We start from the raw sequence: 20,000 nt of genomic DNA on the forward strand, positions 1-20,000 counted from the left end.
CTCGTTCAGCCAAGAGCTTTTCATGCTTTCTGATCAGCCCTCTGCAGGTGTTTGAAAATGTCACTGCTCACTTCAAAGTGTTCTCATACAGCTGGATTGTGGATTTCTGGCACAAAGGAAGACATATAGAGATAATACCCAAGAGTGTGTTCACTGTGGATATGACTATGATGTGGATAGCATTCATGGGAGGCATTCAGGAAATAATAAAGAACCACAGCACAGAAATAACAGTGACAATGCAGTTTTAGGCAAATAGCATTAGAAAAAATATTGTCATCATAACAAAAAGTAATGCTGTCACCTGAGGTGTTATGGGTTTTTTTTGGGTTGTATACAGTATTATCAACACTTGCATCTGCCTGGAATATTATATTAGAGTTGAGACAGCATCAAAAAACTGCATTGTCACAAAAGCGACAGCGGGGCTTTTCTCTTCAGCTCATGAAATGTTGATGTTTTGGACCAGAGATGGTTTGAGCCTAAGGAGTCCTTATACAGCCCATAGTTCTGTTTTATCGTTAGCTGACCTCTCGCAGGCAGAGTCATTATGACAGGACCAAAGGTGGAAGTCAGGTTGGTATAAAGAGCGATAAAGTCCATGTGATGAGGAGCTTGAGCTGAATGGATGGACCCACAAAACACAGGGCTCTCACACAGGATCCGCTCCCCATTTGAAACCAATGGTCCTTGTTGTTTGTCTTACCGCTCGACATTCCCCGACATTAACTGCGTGTTTATTATAGTAACTATGACGACAAAGTCCTCCAACATTAAGAAACTTAACCAATTCTTGTGCCTAAACCTGACTAAGCTATGACTGTTCCATAAGTCTGATCACGTTATTGTAACCGTGACGACAAAGGTCCTATACGCCCGCCACCATAGGGGCGATATTTCAGGAGATGCTTGTATGGGCTGTATCAGAGGGTCGGGGCAAATAACCTATAACTATTGACTTTGTCTCCTCTCCCAATCAATCCAGTGAAATCTGCCTCCTAAAACAAACCTCTGTCCTATATCACACATCAAGTCTTTCTCTCTGCTGAGGGTGAAATGATAGCCACTAAATTATAATAGAAAATATGATAAAACATAAAGTAGACCTTGTCTTCAGTCTCATTTGAATCACATAATAAAACAAAACCTTTCCTCCTCAGGGAGACCATAAAAACGTCCCGCTTTTATTACAAAAGTAGTGTTACGCCATTACGCAACGCATCATTGTCGACTAATTGTGCACATTGGTGCATTGAAGACAGTGATCAGTGTTTTGTATCAGATTTGCCTTCAAATCTGAACAGGTCTCCATTTTCTCCTCACTTTACTGCGTATTATGTTATATATTGATTTACTGGTTTTAATTCAAATGCAAAGATGCGAATAAAGTGATGTGGGTGATCGTTATTAAAAGCTGCTACAGTGCTCTCACTGGAGTGTGTGTGGTTTCAGGTGTGGGTGTGTTTGCGTGTGTCCTCAGTCACACACGCTGCATATGTGCATCTGTTTTCCACTGTGTTTATCCATTATCTCATTTGAGCCACTCATCTCCCTGCTTTTCTATTACAAGCTAATGTAATATAGAGATGTAAAATCACAGAGGACTTTCCACTTGTTATTCATTGCCTTTCAAACACACACACAAACACAAAGAAATGCACATTTAGCATATTACACAATATTTTTATATTAACATCGAGGCAAATAGCAGTTTATGGTTTGAAAAAGATAAATGTAATTACCCACAAATGAAATGCATGTTGACGTGAGGTGGAATCAGCACACCACACTGTTTTCGGGGGGGATTTATGTCCTTAAACTCACTTTACCTCGACTGGGTACACTCATTAAAAGTAGGTCTATCTCTATCACACACAGACACACTCTGACAGAGCAGTGCTATCAGTGTGTTAATGGCAGTGTGTGTTTACCAGGCATCAGCAGTGTTTATAGTGATGAGGGGATCAAAGACGAGGGCTGGATATCACATTATCACAGTCAGGAGATCAAACACACCTCCGGGACACAAACACACACACACACACACACACACACACACACAGTGTACGGGCTACAGTGTGTGTCTAACGAGTGTGTTTTATGAGCTGATCTGGTGGTTGTCTCTATACTAAATTACCCACACACAGACCTTTTACGGCTTTGGCCCCAAGACTGTGTGTGTGTCTGTGTAAATGGGTATTAGTGCATGTTCTGTATGTGTGTGTGTGTGTGTGTGTGTGTGTGTATGTACAGTTTCTACACATACGTATAGCATCATGCACTTGCTTGTGTACACATGTCTGTATGTGTATCTGTGTGTTCGAGGTAGATCCTCAATAGTCCAGAATCAGTCTTTCATAATATTCCTCTTATTTACTATTTTTGTTGGCAAAATTTATCAAAATACAGTCATTTTTCAAACTGCGCACGATAAAGAAGCGGCCCTATAACTTTCAAAAGATAACATATTTCTCAACAGTCAATTTGGAGGAATTCTGTGGAGATATGTTACAGATTTCAGCTTTTAATATATAGATGTTTTAGTCCCAAACCATGCTGCTTTAAAGGGATCTGAGATAGTAATATCAACTGTGCTAAATAGATGTTTTGACATAGAAAAAAATATTTTATTAAACTAGACGAAAGAAACATCAGCTCCTAATGTCTAGGGAAACTGTGGATGAAATCATGTAGTTTATATTTCAAAAGTATTTCAATCTGATCCAGTCGGGGTTTCACAAACTAGTCAATTAATCGATATGAAAATCGCTATTAATCATTATTAGTACAAGTCCTAGACTAAATTCGTTTTGTCACGTTTGTAGTTGGACGTTTTTCAGTTTCCTTAATTAAAAGTTAAAATGCTACTTAAGTGGTAGCATTGAAAAGTTCTGCACAGAACCACTGCTGTGATTGTCCTCATCACTAAGCTACATCCATATATGCAGCGTGTGAACTTTACATAGTTGATCAATTCTAACCATCGGACAGACGTGTTTCATCTGTATAACATACTGTATGTGCAATTTATGGCTGAGACAGGTGAATCTGTGAAAGTACAGACATAATGACAGTCTGTGTTTTCCGTGTCTTTCCATCTCTAGTTGTGTATCAGTGTTTGTGGATGCTTTGCCTTCAGTAAATGAGCTCTTCTCACACAGGGCGCCCTGCAGAGAGACTGTGGAATGTAGAATTGATTTTCTCATTTTGGCAAAATCCGGCGTATTTCAAATAGGCTTTTAAGCATCTGCCCCCGAGACAACAGCTGAAAACCAACCAATGGAGGCACGTTCACTCTCTCTAATGTTGATTAATGTGAGAACTGTGCCTTGAGATATTAATTCCAGAAAGCGGCTTTAGCATTCAGGGAGTGTGAGTGAGTGAGCGAGAGAACAGAGTCAGCGTTTCTTATTGGAATCCAGAAGGTCCCGTTTCATCTTCCATCAAACCGGGACTTCAAATATTAGTGAAGAGCCTCTGAGCCAGAGATAAAAGCCTCATGTTCTTTTCCCTTCTTTTGATTGTTTCATTTAGCTGTTTTTTTGCTGTAAGCTGAGGAGGTTGACAGGTTTAATGTACTGACTAAACAAGCACCGGATCGGACTTTGATTTGCTGTACTGATATGAGGCTGTAGACATTGTAGAGCCAGAAAGCTGGGAAAGAAATGATTGTAGTTCAGTACACAGTCTTGAAGCTATTTGACTTTACTGAGAGCAGGAGAGATGTGAATGACTTTTACAGGAAGCAGCTGAATGCACGGCGGAGGCTTGCACACTGCCCTCCTGTGAAAAACAAGGCCATAGGTCAGCTGAGCAGCAGGTTATAATGACCCATAGTTACGTTTAGTTGCTAGGCCACATCTGGCGGCCGTAGTAATAATGACATCAGCAAAACGAAGACGTTTGATGACGTATATAGAGCGGTAACGTCGGCGTGAGGAGGAAGTTGGGGTGGGTGGATGCTTCAACAAAACACAGAAGTATCACACGATTCCCAGTTATTGTTGTGTTTGTGTTTTGTCCATGACCATTCAACAAAATTAACCACGTTATTATGGTAACCATGACAACTAAGATCATCAAATGTTAAGGAAGTACTTATTTAAACCCAAACCATAAACGTTTCCTAAACCTAACCAAGTACGTCTTGTGCCTAAACCCAACCAAGTCATTTCCATTGCCTATTGTAACCATGGCAACGAATGTCCGGTATACCGCTGCTGGTACAGCCCGTGCGTTTATTATTGTAACCATGACAACAAAGATTGTCTAATGTTAAGGAGGTACCTAATTGAACCCAAACCACAAACTTTTCCTAAACATAACCAAGTAGTGTTTGTGCCTAAACCTAACCAAGTCGTTATTGTAACCATGACAACCAAGGTCCAGTACGTGTACCACCATAGGGTCGTTATTTCAGCAGACTCTCTTGTGGGTTGTATCAGATGCTTGAAAAAAATTGACCTCAGTAACTTTTTGAAAAGTACTAAATGTTAAAAGTTTCATTTTCTTTGAACAAATGTGTTTTGAAAATCAGCCACTTCAGCTATAAATTGCTGAAAATACAGACAAGAAAATCAGTATTCCTTTATCAGATTTGGCCAATCTTTCCACCCCAGTCAGCCGCCCCACAGATCATCCATGGTAGAGCTGCTACAAGTTCTCATTCATTCAAGAGAGGATGAAAAGGCTTGTGATTTACTTTTCCGTTAACCTATTTCATCCTCTTCTATTTCTGGCAGAGTTTTCCTTCATGTCCTAGAATGCCTTTCAACAGCCCCCAGAGAGCAGGTGTGAACTTGCATCTAGCTTTGGTTTGTTTGTGCAGGTGTAGCCCGATATTTAGTATTTGCAGGTGGAGACAGATATTCAGTCATCTGTCAGTGTTGTTAAGGATATGAAGGGTAGATTTATTTCTTCTTTTCAGGAAGAAAAATGCATCTCTGACTCCCTCTGAAGGTGTTTTGTGTGATCGCATCTTTCATGTAGGAGATTTTCTTTCTTTTTTCTGGAGGTAAAATCTGGATTCACTGGGGGCTTCAGAAGTTTTTCCAGAAGAGCCTGTGATATTGCAGGTTTTTAACTTTGGTCCAGAGGAGCCTCAGGGCAGCAGGAGGCGGAGGAGAGTTCACTGCAGCCTGTGAACCTCCGTCAGTCATCTGGTTGGGAGAAAGTGCAGCGTGAGGAAGGAACAGTGCTGAGAGGGAAACCAGCTAAAAACACACTCGCCCTGCAGAGGGTGACGACCCCATGTCCTAACACACACACACACATGTGCGTGCGCACACACACACACACACCGTATCCAACATGCACGGACAGATCCAATATACACCCATAGAGTGCATACATTGCAACATGTGACCACACAGATGCAAACACATGTATCTGTGTGAATATAGTGTATGTGACAGATTTTGTCTGACAGCAATGTCCTCTCCTCTCATCCTCCTTCTCCCTATGATCTTTCTCTGCCCTCTGTGTGTGTGTGTGTGTGTGTGTGTGTGTGTGTGTGTGTGTGTGTGTGTGTGTGTGTGACCATGTGTGTATTTAGTTATGCAATAGTACTTAACATAATTATTAGCTCCAGCTTTAATCAAGACAACAAACAAACAAAAACAACATGAATGAATTAATCGCCGGTCGATGGCCACTTGTGTGTGAGTTCACCAAGGTCACTTTCTACTTAGCCTTTTCATTAGTGCTGTATGTACAATACTCTCTATAATGTACAAGCTAATTGAACCCACTATACACACACCACAATAGAAAACAACATTAGTAATACATTTTAATGAGGTGTTGTGAAATAGTGTCATTAAACAAATCACCAAACAATGTAAATGAATGTATTAGTGTGTTTATTATTATCGTAATATGCAGATGTAAGTGAGTAACCTTCACAACAGCAGTGATTAATGATCTTTGGAAATGAATGCCAGTGTTTTGTTTCTTTTTATCAGTCATTTGCAGCACTAAATAAACGAGTAGATGATGGAGCAGAAGATGATATTGATTAGACTCTAGATTAGATTCTCATCCTCCTCCTCCTCCTCTTCGTCTCCCTGCTTTTCCTTCTCGGCTTTGTTCTCTTCCTCATCATCGTCCCCTCCTCTCTTCAGTGCTGTACCTGCTGGTTGGACAGGCGAGCCTGTCCTCCCCAGACAGCAGACGTGACTCGCTGAAAGCCTGTCAAGTCTTTAAAAGTTCCACTTGTACTTTCTCCTCCTGCTCCTCTCCTCTGCTTCCTATGGGACTCTCCAAAAGTGTGACAGTGTAACAGCTCCTTCCTCCTCCTCCTCCTCCTCCTCCTTGCCTCGTCTCCTGCTGTAATGTTTAATCCTGTCAAAGATGGTGTCTTCTCCTGTCTCCTCCCTGTCTTCTCTCTCCTTCTCCCCGTCTGCTCATCTCCTCCTTGACACAGCGCAGAAGTTTCTTCCCTCTGCTCTTCCTCTTGTCTTTAAAAGGCTGACAGGTTGCAAAGATACACCCCTCCCCTCTCACTCTTCCCCACTCTTCCTCTGCCTCCACTGATGGAGGAAGTCCATCAAACATGACAAGGTGTAAAAATCCTCTTCTCCCTTTCTCTCTCTCATCTTCTCTCCTCTCTCCTCTCCTCCCCTCTCGGTTTGTCGTTTTGTCTTTCCTCCCTCTTTACCCTTTTTCCTCCACTCCACCCCCCCCCCCCCACCCCCCACCCCGTCATCTTCTATCACCTCTGTAGAACGAGGGACTCTTATCAAAGCATGGCAAGGTGTGAAATCCCACATACAATCAGACACTCACACATGCTACCTCCTGTCAGCACGTATTGACCCGTGTTTCATCCAGACACATTTTCTAATCCAAGAAAAAAATAAAAACTCAATATTTAATCAAAGGTTCATCACTGCGTTTCATTGTGCTCAAGTGCAAACTTGAGCACAAACACCACACTGTAGAAATGATGCTAGAAAACATCCAGGTCATGTGACACGCTGTCTGACTACAGTGGAAAGCAAAGATGTTTCAGCTGCTCCGGACGTTGGGCTTTAAATATGTGGATGATGGTGTATGTTCTCTGACCGGCTTTAGTTGCTGCACGGTTTGTTTTGTTTTCATTTTGATCAGAGACAAAGATCATGTGACTCATAACAAGCTGCCATCATGTAACTGGCTTTCTGCCTTTCTGGAGAAAAGAGTCAGAGTTCATTCAGTTTTCGGTTTGTTGGCACAACTTCATTTTTTTATTGAATGTTGATCATTTATATTCTTAAGACTTCAAAACGCACAATCCATATTTAAGGCAAAGCGTTTTTGTTTTTTTTCCGAGATTGTCCTCTTGTAAAAAAAACGATCCCTTAGGTGCAGCGGGTTATTATGACCCATAGTTACGTTTTGACGTTAGGTGACATCTAGCGGCTGTAATAATTATGACATCAGCAAAGGAAGAAGTCCGGTAACGTAGTATAAAGAGCGGCGAAGTCTGCGTCAAGAGGAGGTAGTGGTGGATGGACGGGTCACCAAAACACAGGAATATGACACAGGAGAGCGTTGTTCGATTCCCATGTGAAAGTAGCAGTTCATGTTGTGTCTATTATCCATGGGCGTTCGACAAAGTTAACCATGTCGTTATTATTGTACCCATGACAACAAAGATTGTCTAATGTTGAGGGAGTATTGATTTTAAGCCAAATCACAATGTTTTCCTACACCTAACCAAGCCATGACCATTATTATAGTAACCATGGTAACAACGTAAGTAGGTACGCTGCTCTCGGTATAAACTTCGTGTTTATTATTAGTACAACCAAGATCAGGAGCGCCTGCGGCCGTACGGGCGCTATTTCAGGAGACGCTCCTGTAGGTCATATTAGAGGGTGGGAAAAAAACGACCTATATGGTCGTTCAGGTTGGAGGAGTTGTGGGTTTTTACAGTGCATGAAATATCTTATACCAAACTCAGAGAGGAGACAACATAGAGGAAAAGAGTGAAAGAGCAGTGGTAGTTGCATTCAGAAATTTGAAGTCAAGATTTGCATGAATCAGAATGACGATGTAGGAATGTTCTAGTAAAACAGATAATAATCTTCCTTTCAGAGTGGTGGCAGGCAAAGTACTTTATGAAAAGTGTTCTTGTAAACCAAGCATTTGAGAGCTATGTTGTCAAGGTTGCTAACCGAATAAGTACTGTGCTTTTTGTTGGTTTGCTGTGGCTGTTCACCGAAGCTCATTACAACTGAAACTAAATCAGAAAAGAGGGAAAGAAGGAATTAGAGGAAGAGGAGAACTCATCAGAGGTTTTAATATGCACAAGCAGAGACAAAGAGGATGAAATGACAGTAGATCAAAGGAAAAATACAGATTAAGAAGGAAGGAAAAATGGTTATGTAAAAAAACAGGCAGACATTTAGGGATAGTACAGAGGTAAGATCAGATCCTCCTTGTGTTTTGTCTCCATTTATTGAAAGATATACACAGTTTCTGTGAGTGAACGTAAAAGAAAGAGCGCCCAATTTGAAAATACATTTAATTATCCCTTAATGCTGAATTCCCAGTGTATTTAGACACTTAAGCAATAATCTTCTGCACACACACACACACACATGCAAAGGGAGGGTAGCTAACAAGGATACTGCCAGGTCATGTTCATCCCACATGAGGTTTAGTGAAGGGTGTTAATTGGGTTCATTAAATCACAATTACATGGTGTGTAATTGTGTGTGTGTGTGTGTTGTGTGTGTGTGTGTGTGTGTGTGTGTGTGAATCAAATTGACTGCAAATTTGAGTTAGCTGAAAGTGAACCGTGAAGGGCATGTGAGGTGTAATCCTCCTCAGCCAGTTCAACTGATTTTCACAACAAACCATTGACAACAGTGGAACTCGTCCGTGCGCAATATGTAAAAAACGGGTGCAACATACAGGCTGTGAAATAGCTCTTGATTGTGATTCAGGAGGCCTTTTTAAATTCTGTATAAACGTGTCGTGCTGTCACCTGCTGCTGCATCAATGCAAACCGTCACAGGACATTCAGATAATTATTTTAATTGACCGTCACTGAAAGAACATGAGTCAATAGCAACACAGGCGCAGAGCAGCAGCAGCGGCAGCAGCTTGAGTGTAATGTTCACATAGCAACAGAGAGATCAAATTCTGAAGAAAAGAAAAAGAAAATGACAACGTGCATTTACTCTGGGCCTCTTCGTGTTGTCTGCTGAGCTGAATCTGACAGGAAGAGAACTCGGATATGGGACTAGGTGAAGCAGCGCTGCCTGATGGATGATTTAAACTGTAAAATGTTATTCCACAACAGGAGCAGAGCAGCAGAGCCGACCAAAGTAAAACAGACTGTTTTGACCATTAACATTGATGAGCATGGATATGAATGAGGAATGATTGAGTAACTGTGTATGTCCCAGTTCTCCATGTTCGAATTACTGCAAGCCTGACCGTGTGCAGGCTGTGTTTTTTACTCAAATATTAATGGATGCCACATTAGAGTCCAACAGAAATCCCAATTAATAATTCTGCTTTGCAGGCAAATTGATATTTATATTCATTATTGATAGTTAAATATAATAAATAAAATAAAAATAAAGGAAGAAAAAGAAAAGTTTTTGGGGAAATATTAAAAACACACCATTTCAGAGGAGTGTGGGTGTCTGTGTTTGATTGACAGCAGCTATAGCTCCACAGCAGGGAAACACAGACAGTAATCAAACTTGCACTGCAGCTTAGACGCCATGGGCAGACGTCATGTTGTTAACAGTGGTAGCTGAGGCGCGTAAGGACCACAGCAGCATCAGAACGGACCAAAAAGACATTTGAAGGTAACTCAAAGGAAGTCTGTTTGGTCAAGATGAGACATGTCTTTGTGAGTTATATTACACAGGAAATGATAGCAGGAAAGCTAACTCGGGTTGCTGTTTAAGGTCTGGGGCTCTTGTGTTGTGTAGCTGTGACTGTCTGCCGATGAGAGAACAGTGACGTTAATGGTTTGATTAGATTTGATTGGTTGTCAGAGAGATAACAGCTCTGTGGCTGGTCACTGCAGAGACAAGGGGCACAATTATGAAACGAAGAAACAATTTCTCATTTATTGAATTTTCAGCTGGACTTTTAAGTATTGACTCATCTGGACTGTAACAATGTCACCTGAGTCACTGTTGCAGCGCCTCTGTTTTGTTTGTGTCTGGGAGGCTTCAGTTGCTCCTCTTCGGCTCTCGTGCTTCAGCTCTCTCTCGTTTTGACGAAACCGGACCTGGCAGAAATTTGCATGCGTGTGTGTGTGTGTGTGTGTGTGTGTGTGTGAGTGAGTGAGTGAGTGAGTGAGTGAGAGAGTGAGATATAAGCCCCATGCTGCAACTCAACTGAGGGGAACAAATGACCAATGAACTGGTGCAGACCCACAATGCACTGCACTGTAATGGAAGGCAATAGCATGGATAACTGTTCCCCCATGGAAAATTTGATCATGGCCTTTTCTCTCTCCCTGTTTGATCCCAGCAGCGAGTTCAGGCTCTACAGTGAATCTCAATTACTGACACACACCATAAAGAGAAGGGGAAAAGAAGAAAAGGGAAAAGGGGGGGGGGGGGGTATAGAGAGACAACGATAATGAGGTGATAGGGGAGCCGGAGATATATTTTCTTTTAGTAATGCTACTATAATTATTGAACAGTGTAAACCTAATTAAATAAGTTCAAACCATAGTCACAGTCTAATTGTTAATTCAAGAGGTGAAAATTAAAAATCACTTTACTGAGTTCATTTCAAAAGATTCACCGTCTTTTAACCAGGAAGTGACGAGCTGTGTGTGACGGCGCTTCAGTCAACAGTGAGAGGGACAAAAGCCTCTGTTTCAGTCGGTGACAATGATGATTCAGTACACTCAGTACCTCTAGTGTGTCTTCACCCACAACCTGGTATCTTAACTGCTAATGATTTGTTTTTATTGAATCTAGTAAAGAAATAAGTCTAAAGCAAATGCTCAAATAACAAATAGGTTTTCAGCACTGTACTGACGAGTTTGAAAGATCTACAGCGGCCAGATGGGGTTCTGTCCCTGCACATAAAAATGTAAAATTCCCCCTCCATCCATCCAGTCCATAATACTTGACACAAATTGACAATTACTGTTCCAGTAGGGCTGATGTAAGTCTCCATATTTTGAACACAAATGTCTCAAGTTTTTGTTCAAACTTAATGAGATGACACATTTCAAGGAGCTCCGGCAACTTTTGTTGGTCATTACTATGCTGTTCATTTATATAGCTGCAACATGTTATGTCAGCGTTTCACATTTCAAGTTTTGTGACATTAAAAACTTCCTGAAAAGAAAAAAAAAAAAACACTTTTCTCCTACTCCACCACTTTCTCTAAGCTGGAAACCCTGTATGTTGTGTTTGCTGGTCTGTCAGTCCAGTTAATGCCCAGTACCTGAGCGGCCTTCTGCTCTCCTGATCTAACGCTGCTTTCTGTCGTTCCCTTGTTGTGTTTTCAGAGGAGCAGCTGAAGGAAGAGGATGAGGAAGAGGAGGCGCTGACGGGAAAAGATGAAGAGGAGCGCCGCATCGCCGAGATGGGCCGCCCCATGCTGGGCGACCACGTCAAACTGGAGGTCATCATAGAGGAATCATACGAGTTCAAGGTGAGGCAGGGAGAGTGTTTGTGTATGTGTGGGTCATGTGATAACAGGAATGACAGTTATAGGTCTGATTAGAGGTTAATCAATCCAGCACAGATGGCAGGCGCACGTTTTAGTGTGCAGTGAAAATAAAAATCCCTGCTGTTGTCGGGCAGTGCACTGGCTCCAGTTCCTTTTAATATAGATCCTGGATAGAGGCGAGACAGTCAACACAGTGGCCTCACATCATTAATCACTGGTGGGGCTGTGAACACTGAAACATCAGAGATACAGCACACATCAAGGAAATTCTACAGCTGACGAACAGCAAGACTGGCTTTAAATTGCTCACGTTACTGATGTCCCAAAAGACACAGACAACACAAACACACATCCCTCCCAGTTTACACTCACACACTCACAAACCTCTCTGATACATACAGGAAGTAATTGTTGTGTGTGCGTCCTTTCCCTGCTCTCCCTCTCCCACGCAGACTCTTAATACAAGCGTAGATCTAATTACCATCCATGTTACATTTTGTAGAGTGTGTGTGTGTGTGTGTGTGTGTGTCTGTGTGTGTGTGTGTGTGTGTGTGTGTGTGTGTACTAATGCATGTTCCTTGCTGCTGCTCCACCTACATGCTCACTCTAGACAGACAGTTAATAACACCCAGTAATAGCTCGACACTTGACAGGATGCTATACTTTGTCAAGTAGTTTTGCACATTAAAGTGTGTGTGTGTGTGTGTGTGTGTGTGTGTGTGTGTGTGTGTGTGTGTGTGTGTGTGTGTGTGTGTGTGTGTGTGTGTGTGGAACTGAATCCTATAAGTACTGCCCATTGGCAGGTAGTGGAGTGTAACAGTGTGAGTGTCTGACATAACAGACTGAAGGGGAAAAAAGAAAATAAAAGTTTCCTTTTAAAGGGAATTCAATTCAAACAATAAAAACAAATGGAAAACTGATGAGCAAGTTGTGATTGTGTTTTAGTGACAGGTAAATCGTGCTCGTATGGAAGGAAGTTGAAACAGGCAAAAAAAAAAAAACTATTGGTTTTTTTAGTCTGAAGTCTTTATCAAGCTCTCATCATTATCTGACACCAGTGATGGAATAGATGGTTGTCAGCGGTGACAAATGATGACAAAATGAAACAATCCATATACAGCCCTGGTACTGGTAAAAAAAAATGTGTGTGTGGAGTTTTCTGTACACATTCAAGGTGTGTTCAGTGGCTGAACACGAAACTAATATTTTGCCTCGGTTTGTTCTAATTTGACGGCTGGACCTGTTTTTGCACTCCCTGTTTACTCGCCCTGAACAGCCCAAGCACCCACTCTAGAGACAGTAACTGTAGCTAATTAGCAACGTACAGACTGTGCGCCTGTGTGTTATTGTCACAACTCAGTCTGTGACTTATCTCAGGTGAAGAGTGGGTCTCTAGTGGGTGTTTTCTGTTTGAAGTAGACTTGTAAAGTCGCTGCGAAAATGCTAATTTCTCACTAATTTTCAGCTCACACGGTCACGCCTTCGCCTCAGCTCACGGCGCCCAGGGCCGATTCACAATAATCGTCTTTCCACTGACTTTACATGCGATTGCGCTGCTTTTAAGATTCACTTCACATTTGCTCTAAATACACCTTCAGTCCAGAAGCTCTAATAAGACAGAGACACGGTGAGGAGTGAATCACGAGTTGCTCACTACCTCTCTGTGCTTGTGCTGACGCTGCGGTACAGCAGAGGGAAAGAAGCTGTGAAGAGACATTTTTGACAACTGTATGAGAGTCTCCCTCCCCCTCAAATTGCTGCCATTACTATTCAGTAAATGCATTTGAATGTGTACATGCCCACACCGGCCCATCTGAGTCTAAAGTAAACAACCGAGGGAGGAAATGGAGAAGAGAGCAAAGGAGATAAAAATAACAGCGTAACACAGAATGAGAAAGACGATATGACAAGAATCTACGTACGGTTGAATAAACTCTCCACAGACAATAGTCAGAGTAGAGCCAGTTGTGTGTGTGTGTGTGAGAGTTTGTCCACAGAGTCAGCGAGGCCGTATTTACACCCCTAAGCTCCATTCAACACAATTAGCATCCCAGTTTCCCTCTGAAGTGGAGAGAAAAGGAGAGAGCAATCCCCACCGCTCCACTAATTACAGTGTGATGTGTGTGTGTGCGTGCATCTTTGTATGTGTGTGTGTGTGTAAGCCTGAGTGTTTTAGTGTGTTATCTCAATCTGTCATATTTTCTTTCTTGTGGAGAAAAGAACAAAGGTATAGAAATCCAAGGAATGAAGGCGATGCGGGATGAAAAAAAAGGAAGGATGAGAGGGAGGAAGAATAAAATGGAGGGATGACAGGGCAGTGTGTATATATGAAGTGTTAAATTAAACAATGATGAATTAATGTCACATACATACTGATACTGTGCAGCTGGACATCCAAACCCACAGAGCTCCATTTTCAGTTGATCATAGAGTTTCTAAAGTTTAGATATATTTGTTTAGATATATTTGGTATGTTTAGAATCTAAACACACACACACACACACACGTTTAGAATCTAAACATACCAAATATTTCTGGCTGAATTCTGGGGAATGTATATAAAATGATGCTTAAGTCTTCTAGACTATTTGACTTTGACTGAATATTGCAGCCATAAACACAGAGTCATGGGTTTGAATATTGTACTCAGTCCACGCTGGTATACAGGTATATGTGACACTGAGTGGAATAAGATGATTTATTTTCACCGTCACAGAAGAGGGAAAACTGTGTGAAGGGGTTTTTTGTATTTTTAAAAATGAATATATCATTATCAATTGAAGTGCAATACAACCACAACAAGAGAGTAAAAACAAGCATATGCCTATGTCTCAGAGTGGTTACATAAGTAGTTCTAGTTTTTAGTTTCACATTTCCCCTGACGACTTTAAAACATTTATTCTGAAAGGACAGTGCCAGTTTCCTGTTTTATGCCATAAAGCAATCCAGCAGATTTCTCATGCCAAACAAATGACTAAGTCTCTCAAATGAATGAATTTATGACATAACATGGCATCCTGAATACTGTGGTGTATTCTGGCTGGTGTCTCTAACCATTACCATCCATCTCCATCTGTCCTCTGGCAGAATACAGTGGACAAGCTGATCAAGAAGACCAACCTGGCTCTGCTGGTTGGAACCAACAGCTGGAGAGACCAGTTCATAGAAGCCATCACTGTGAGCGCAGGTAAGGCCAAACGACAGGTGTGTGTGTGTGAGTGCGTGTTTAACTGGAGTCATCGGAAGTGGTTCGAAGACTCCGTTTGTGTGTGTGTGTGTGTGTGTGTGTGTGTGTGTGTGTGAGGGTGTGTGTCATATAAATTCTTGTTAGCTTGAACAGCTGCGCTTTATCTTCTGTTGAGTTCTGTGTGGTTCTGTGTTCTAATGATCAGTATATCTGAAAATATCAAACATCTTATGTTGAATGTGTGTGAATGTGTGGCTGGCTACTCTAACGCTGGAGGAAAATGAAGTGGGCTGATTTCATCGTGCCATGGAGTCAAGTGTGTGTGTGTGTGTGTGTGTGTGTGTGTGTATGTGTGTGTGTGTGTGTGTTCATGATTTTTAATGGTTACTGGAAAAGTGAACTGGCTTGGTTTGATGGTTTGGGCAGACAAACACTGACCAGATGGGAGATTATGTGGAGAGTGATTGTGGGAGCGACTGCGTGTGTGTGTGTTTCAGCCCCCACAAAGTCAAGGGTGTGTGTGTGTGTGTGTGTGTGTGTGTGTGTGTGTGTGTGTGTGTGTGTGCGCCTGTGCATGTGTGTTAATGTGTGACAGACAGGGCTTGAGAAAGATGGGAATATTCAACACTAAAGTCTTGTGAGTGTCAAGATCTTTTATAAGCCAAGATGGTGTTAATGTCCCATGAAGAGGGAGAAAGAGAGGATGCATGTTAAGAGCGAGAGATGAGGAAACCTGGTGTGTGAGAGAGTCCATATATTATGCAAATAGAGACTAATGGAGAGAGAGAGAGAGAGCATGCAGGACTGTGAAACAGTGATGAATAAGAGAGTGAATGCATGAAGAGAAATATAATGCCATACAGTTGAAGAATTTATGTATGAAGTTTTAGCAGGTTGAAAAAGAGAACAAGAGATGGAAAGAATTCATGCAACAAGTAAACTGGTAAAGAGAGTGAGTGGCTGAGAGGAACGAGAGGAAACTGATGAAAGAGAGAGAGGCAAAGTTTTTTTTTTCTGTTTCCCTGCAGAATCTTCACAGCTGATTGGTTACTAGTGGTAACTTGCCCTCTGTAGGCAGGATAATATTACAGCAGTTCATCAGTGGAAAAGGAGGGAGAGAGAGAGAGAGAGAGAGCAACACTTCAGATAACAGGAGGTTCATTGTTGTGGTGTTTCTGCTTCAGAGTTCTCCAGTCGACCCGACAGTAGGGCTGAGCGACATGCAAAAACAAAATCATACAAGCTCACTGAAAAATATAAAAATGTGCAATCTGCATCAAACCATCCTGTTCCCTCGCATCTGGAGAATATGACTTGTAGGCCGGAGCATTTGGATATTGCTATCGGCCATATTGCGATTTTGATAATGTTTTTCGATTAATTGTTCAGTCCAACAGTGACGAGAAGTTTTCCTTGTGAGTCTTTCTCCTTACTCAAGTTACTGTTGATGTCTGAGTCTTAGCTCCAGCTTAGCTGTTTCTGCTGTTCCAGTGTTCATGCTAAGCTAAGCTAACATGCGGCGTTGATCTTCTCATGAAACTCTCTCTGTAGTTTTCAAATTGCACAATACACTATGGGTACATTATATACCTTTAGCTGGAATAGTTTGACAGTGTGAACAGTATTATGTCATTATCATTTACAATACATCTTACTGTCGGTGTGTAATATTCTAGTTGCTGAAACGTGCCCCCCTATCTGCTGCTCTAAGTCCGACACAGATTCATCCCTACAGCTCCTGCCACGCTGCGCGCAGGGCTGCATGTGTGTGGGTGCTGCCAGTGATTATTTCCAGAAAAACTGTACCGTGTTTATTTACCGCAGCTCAGACTGACAGGAGCACATTGAGGATACACTTTCATGAACTGCTTATGCAAGTAGGAAAACTATTAGAGAGGAGCAAATCACTGTTAACACTGTTAATCGGAGCAAAACATTTTGTATTTGTGTAAATGAAAATAGCTCTAGATAATCACTGTGAATTAAAAAAAAAAAATCACCTAATTTGTTGCTGCCATCTTTGAAACTGGGTTTCTGTTCGAGCATTGTTTGTCTACAGACTGCTCAATCACTTCAGCGCCTTCAAATAACTTTATCCTGTGGGTGTGTGTGTGTTTATTTGTGCTTTAGTTAGCCAGCCTGTCAGCCGGCCTTTGTTGGCGAGCTGATGCCATTAATGAAAAGGCCTGTCTTCTCTCTCTTATCTGGGATTAGCTTGTCTAGGCTGACAGACTGCTGTGTGTGTGTGTGTGTGTGTGTGTGTGTGTGTGTGTGTGTGTGTGTGTGTGTGTGTGTGTGTGTGTGTGTGTTGTGTGTGTGTGTGTGTGTGTGTGTGTGTGTGTGGGGTGGGGTGGACACAGTAAAAAGGCAGTGAGTGCAATTTCCACTGAAGAATAAGCTTTTATTATGAGACTCTCTCTCTCTCTCACACACACACACACACACAGCTTCATCACGTTGTATTCACACAGCGATTGAACACAACAGGGTTTCACCATGATTCAAAAACACTTATATATGCCTGCAAAATTATAACAGGTCAACTGCAACACACACACACACACACACACACACACACACACACACACACACACACACACACACACAGAGGAAGTCAACAACCCAAATCAGATTCAAAACCAGATCAAACTGGAGGCTGATTGGTTTTTCAGGGCCTTTAAACCTGAATCTGATTGGATTGCAAGAGCTCAAAGTGTCTGAGATTAGGAGCTGATTGGATGCTTACGGATCAAAGTGGCAGCTGATTGGTCAGACAGACATCCAGCTGTGAAAGAATTGATTTGCCCGCCAGCATCTTTCTCTACACTCTTTGTTTACTGAGAATGTGAAGCAAGCAATAAAGTGCATGCTGAGAGAAGTGTTGATATTTCCTCGTAAACAAATACTACACTATGAAAGCTGGTATATAATGTGCAGGGTAAGTAATTGGGAGTTAACAACAAAGACGGCGTGTGAAGACAGAAGTTTGGTTGGAGCTATAGTCTGAAATCTATTTCATCTGCCATCATTACCACCAGCTCTCGATGTCTGGGTTTTACTACATCGCACCGAGACTCCTTCTCGCCCAGCATGTTTGTAAGTGTTTATTTGGCTGAGTTGATTTGGGAAAAGTTAAAACAATGCCAACTCGTGTGGCACCAAATAACCTTGTTGCAGCGCCTGAAAACACAAAGCAATTTTTTTCTTCCCAAGAGAAACTCTGTTTATTTCTTCACAGTTAAACACAGTTAAAACAAGCAACACTACAAAACTGTTTGATACTGTGTGATGCTCATAGCGAGATGCTTCTTCTTGTCTTGATTGTACACCAAAGAAGAACTGAGGTGTCCAATTGTGCTCAGCTTAAGGAGGGATTGTGGTCATGTTGCAGACTAAGCCTCACTCAGTGTAGAGCTCGATAAGTTCAAATCACCACGACTCAAGTCGTCTTATCTTTCTGAATATACTGTAATCAGCGAAGATAAAATCGTATTAAATGGGTTTAAGTGGGTTTACTGTCGCCCCAACTCTGTCACTTTCACTTTCATTTACTTTATTTCACTCCGGCCCCTTTACTGCACTGCTTCTTTTTCCATTTCTCCCACACTCTCCCTCCATCTGCTCTCCCCCACTTAATTACCAAACACACAAGGGAGGTCGAGGATTAATTACTCCTCCGGTGCAAATGTGTTGAACCCATGATGGAGGGATGAGGAGGAAATGAAGGAGCCCGGCTGTGACACAAGGCCACGCAAGAGTCAGCTCCTCCAGGCTCAGATCTGGTCATTTTTCCGTCATGCATGGATTGATGGATGGCTGGATGGATGGATGAGTGGATGGATGGATGAGTGGATGGATGGATGGATGGATGGAAGGGTGCTGGAGATAAGTGAAGAAGAAGGTTGAAGGTAGAGGGGAAGAAGAGAGATATGGTAAGGTGAGGCTAAGCTAACAGACCGAAGGATGTAAAAACATCTGAAACAGTAATTTAATCTACTGGGAGGAAGGAAAGAAAGAAAGATGTAAGGAAAGAAGAAAGGAAAAAACAGCAGGGAAGAAGAAGAAGAAAGGGAGAAAAACCACATAAGCGAGAGAAAAAAATATGTAAAGTGACATTACACGTATTAGAAAAGACGTTTTGATGGATGGATGAAATCTCGCAACAACACAGATAGAAAATGAGCTGAAATGGTTTGAAAAGCTCTCATTACTGCCTGGAAGGTGGGAAGAGAAAAAATAAAAGGAGGAAGAAAAGAATCTGATGAAGGGAAATTAGTCTCTTAACAAATAAGACAAACAGCTGATAAACTCAGACATCTGTTCCAAGAGCTCTGCTGCCGTTGTTCTGGACACACACTTTTCTTTTTTTTCCTTTTTTACAAACTGAACCCACAAAATGCCACACACACTCTCTCTCTCTTACACACAGACACACACATTCACACACACACTTACACAATGAGCCCAAATGGAGACACGCTTCAACTTGGCAGCTCATCCTCTCAAACACACACTGCTGGTTCGAGGGTTTGAACAAGTCCAGAGCGGCTGTCAGTGATACGGTGGTGGATTTAATACACACTGATAAGCTAGCTGCGTCTAATCTCATCTCTCCCTCCCTCTCTCTCTCTCTCTCTCTCTCTCTCTCTTCCTGGCTCTATCATCCTCCCTCACTCTCTCTTATCTCGTGTTAGATTGGATTCAAGATTAGAATCACTTTAAAGGAGCCTCAAATATTCCTTCATCTTTGACCGGAGACATTTACACTTTCTCATCATCTCCGTCTGAGTTGTCAGATCAAGATCTCCATCGCTGAGAAACCCTCCAGAAAGTATTTCGGCCTCATATGTGGCAAAAAATAAATAATCTGTCGATGTTTATCAGTTCATCAGTTCAATTAGGGGAAGATTTTAGATTTGGCTTCTGCTAAAACGGCAGCCATGAGAGAACGTTTAAGATCCGCATCATAACACCAGATTGGCACTTACACTGACGCACACGCTTGTACACACACACACACACACACACACACACACGCGCGCGCGCGCGCGCACAAAGTGAGACCATGACATTCATCTCAAAGCAAGAGACCTGCATTTAGTCAGCCATTAAAGCCCTCTGAAATGTCAGTGTGCTTGTGTTGTGGGTGTGTGAGGGGGTGTGTGTG

General features: G+C 42.0%; 1 protein-coding gene across 2 annotated transcripts in view; it reads left to right on the forward strand.

Moving 5' to 3' along the window:
- The window catches only part of slc8a1b (solute carrier family 8 member 1b), a 143,221-nt gene that overhangs the window by 101,550 nt on the left and 21,671 nt on the right, over positions 1-20,000 (forward strand). For both annotated transcript variants that reach the window (XM_056394774.1, XM_056394773.1), the window contains exons 6-7: positions 11,483-11,628; positions 14,734-14,833. In XM_056394774.1, the coding sequence (XP_056250749.1) occupies positions 11,483-11,628; positions 14,734-14,833 (246 nt within the window). The remainder of the gene's footprint in view (positions 1-11,482; positions 11,629-14,733; positions 14,834-20,000) is intronic.

Source organism: Seriola aureovittata, chromosome 14 (assembly GCF_021018895.1).
Source record: "Seriola aureovittata isolate HTS-2021-v1 ecotype China chromosome 14, ASM2101889v1, whole genome shotgun sequence".
Lineage (NCBI taxonomy): Eukaryota > Metazoa > Chordata > Actinopteri > Carangiformes > Carangidae > Seriola > Seriola aureovittata.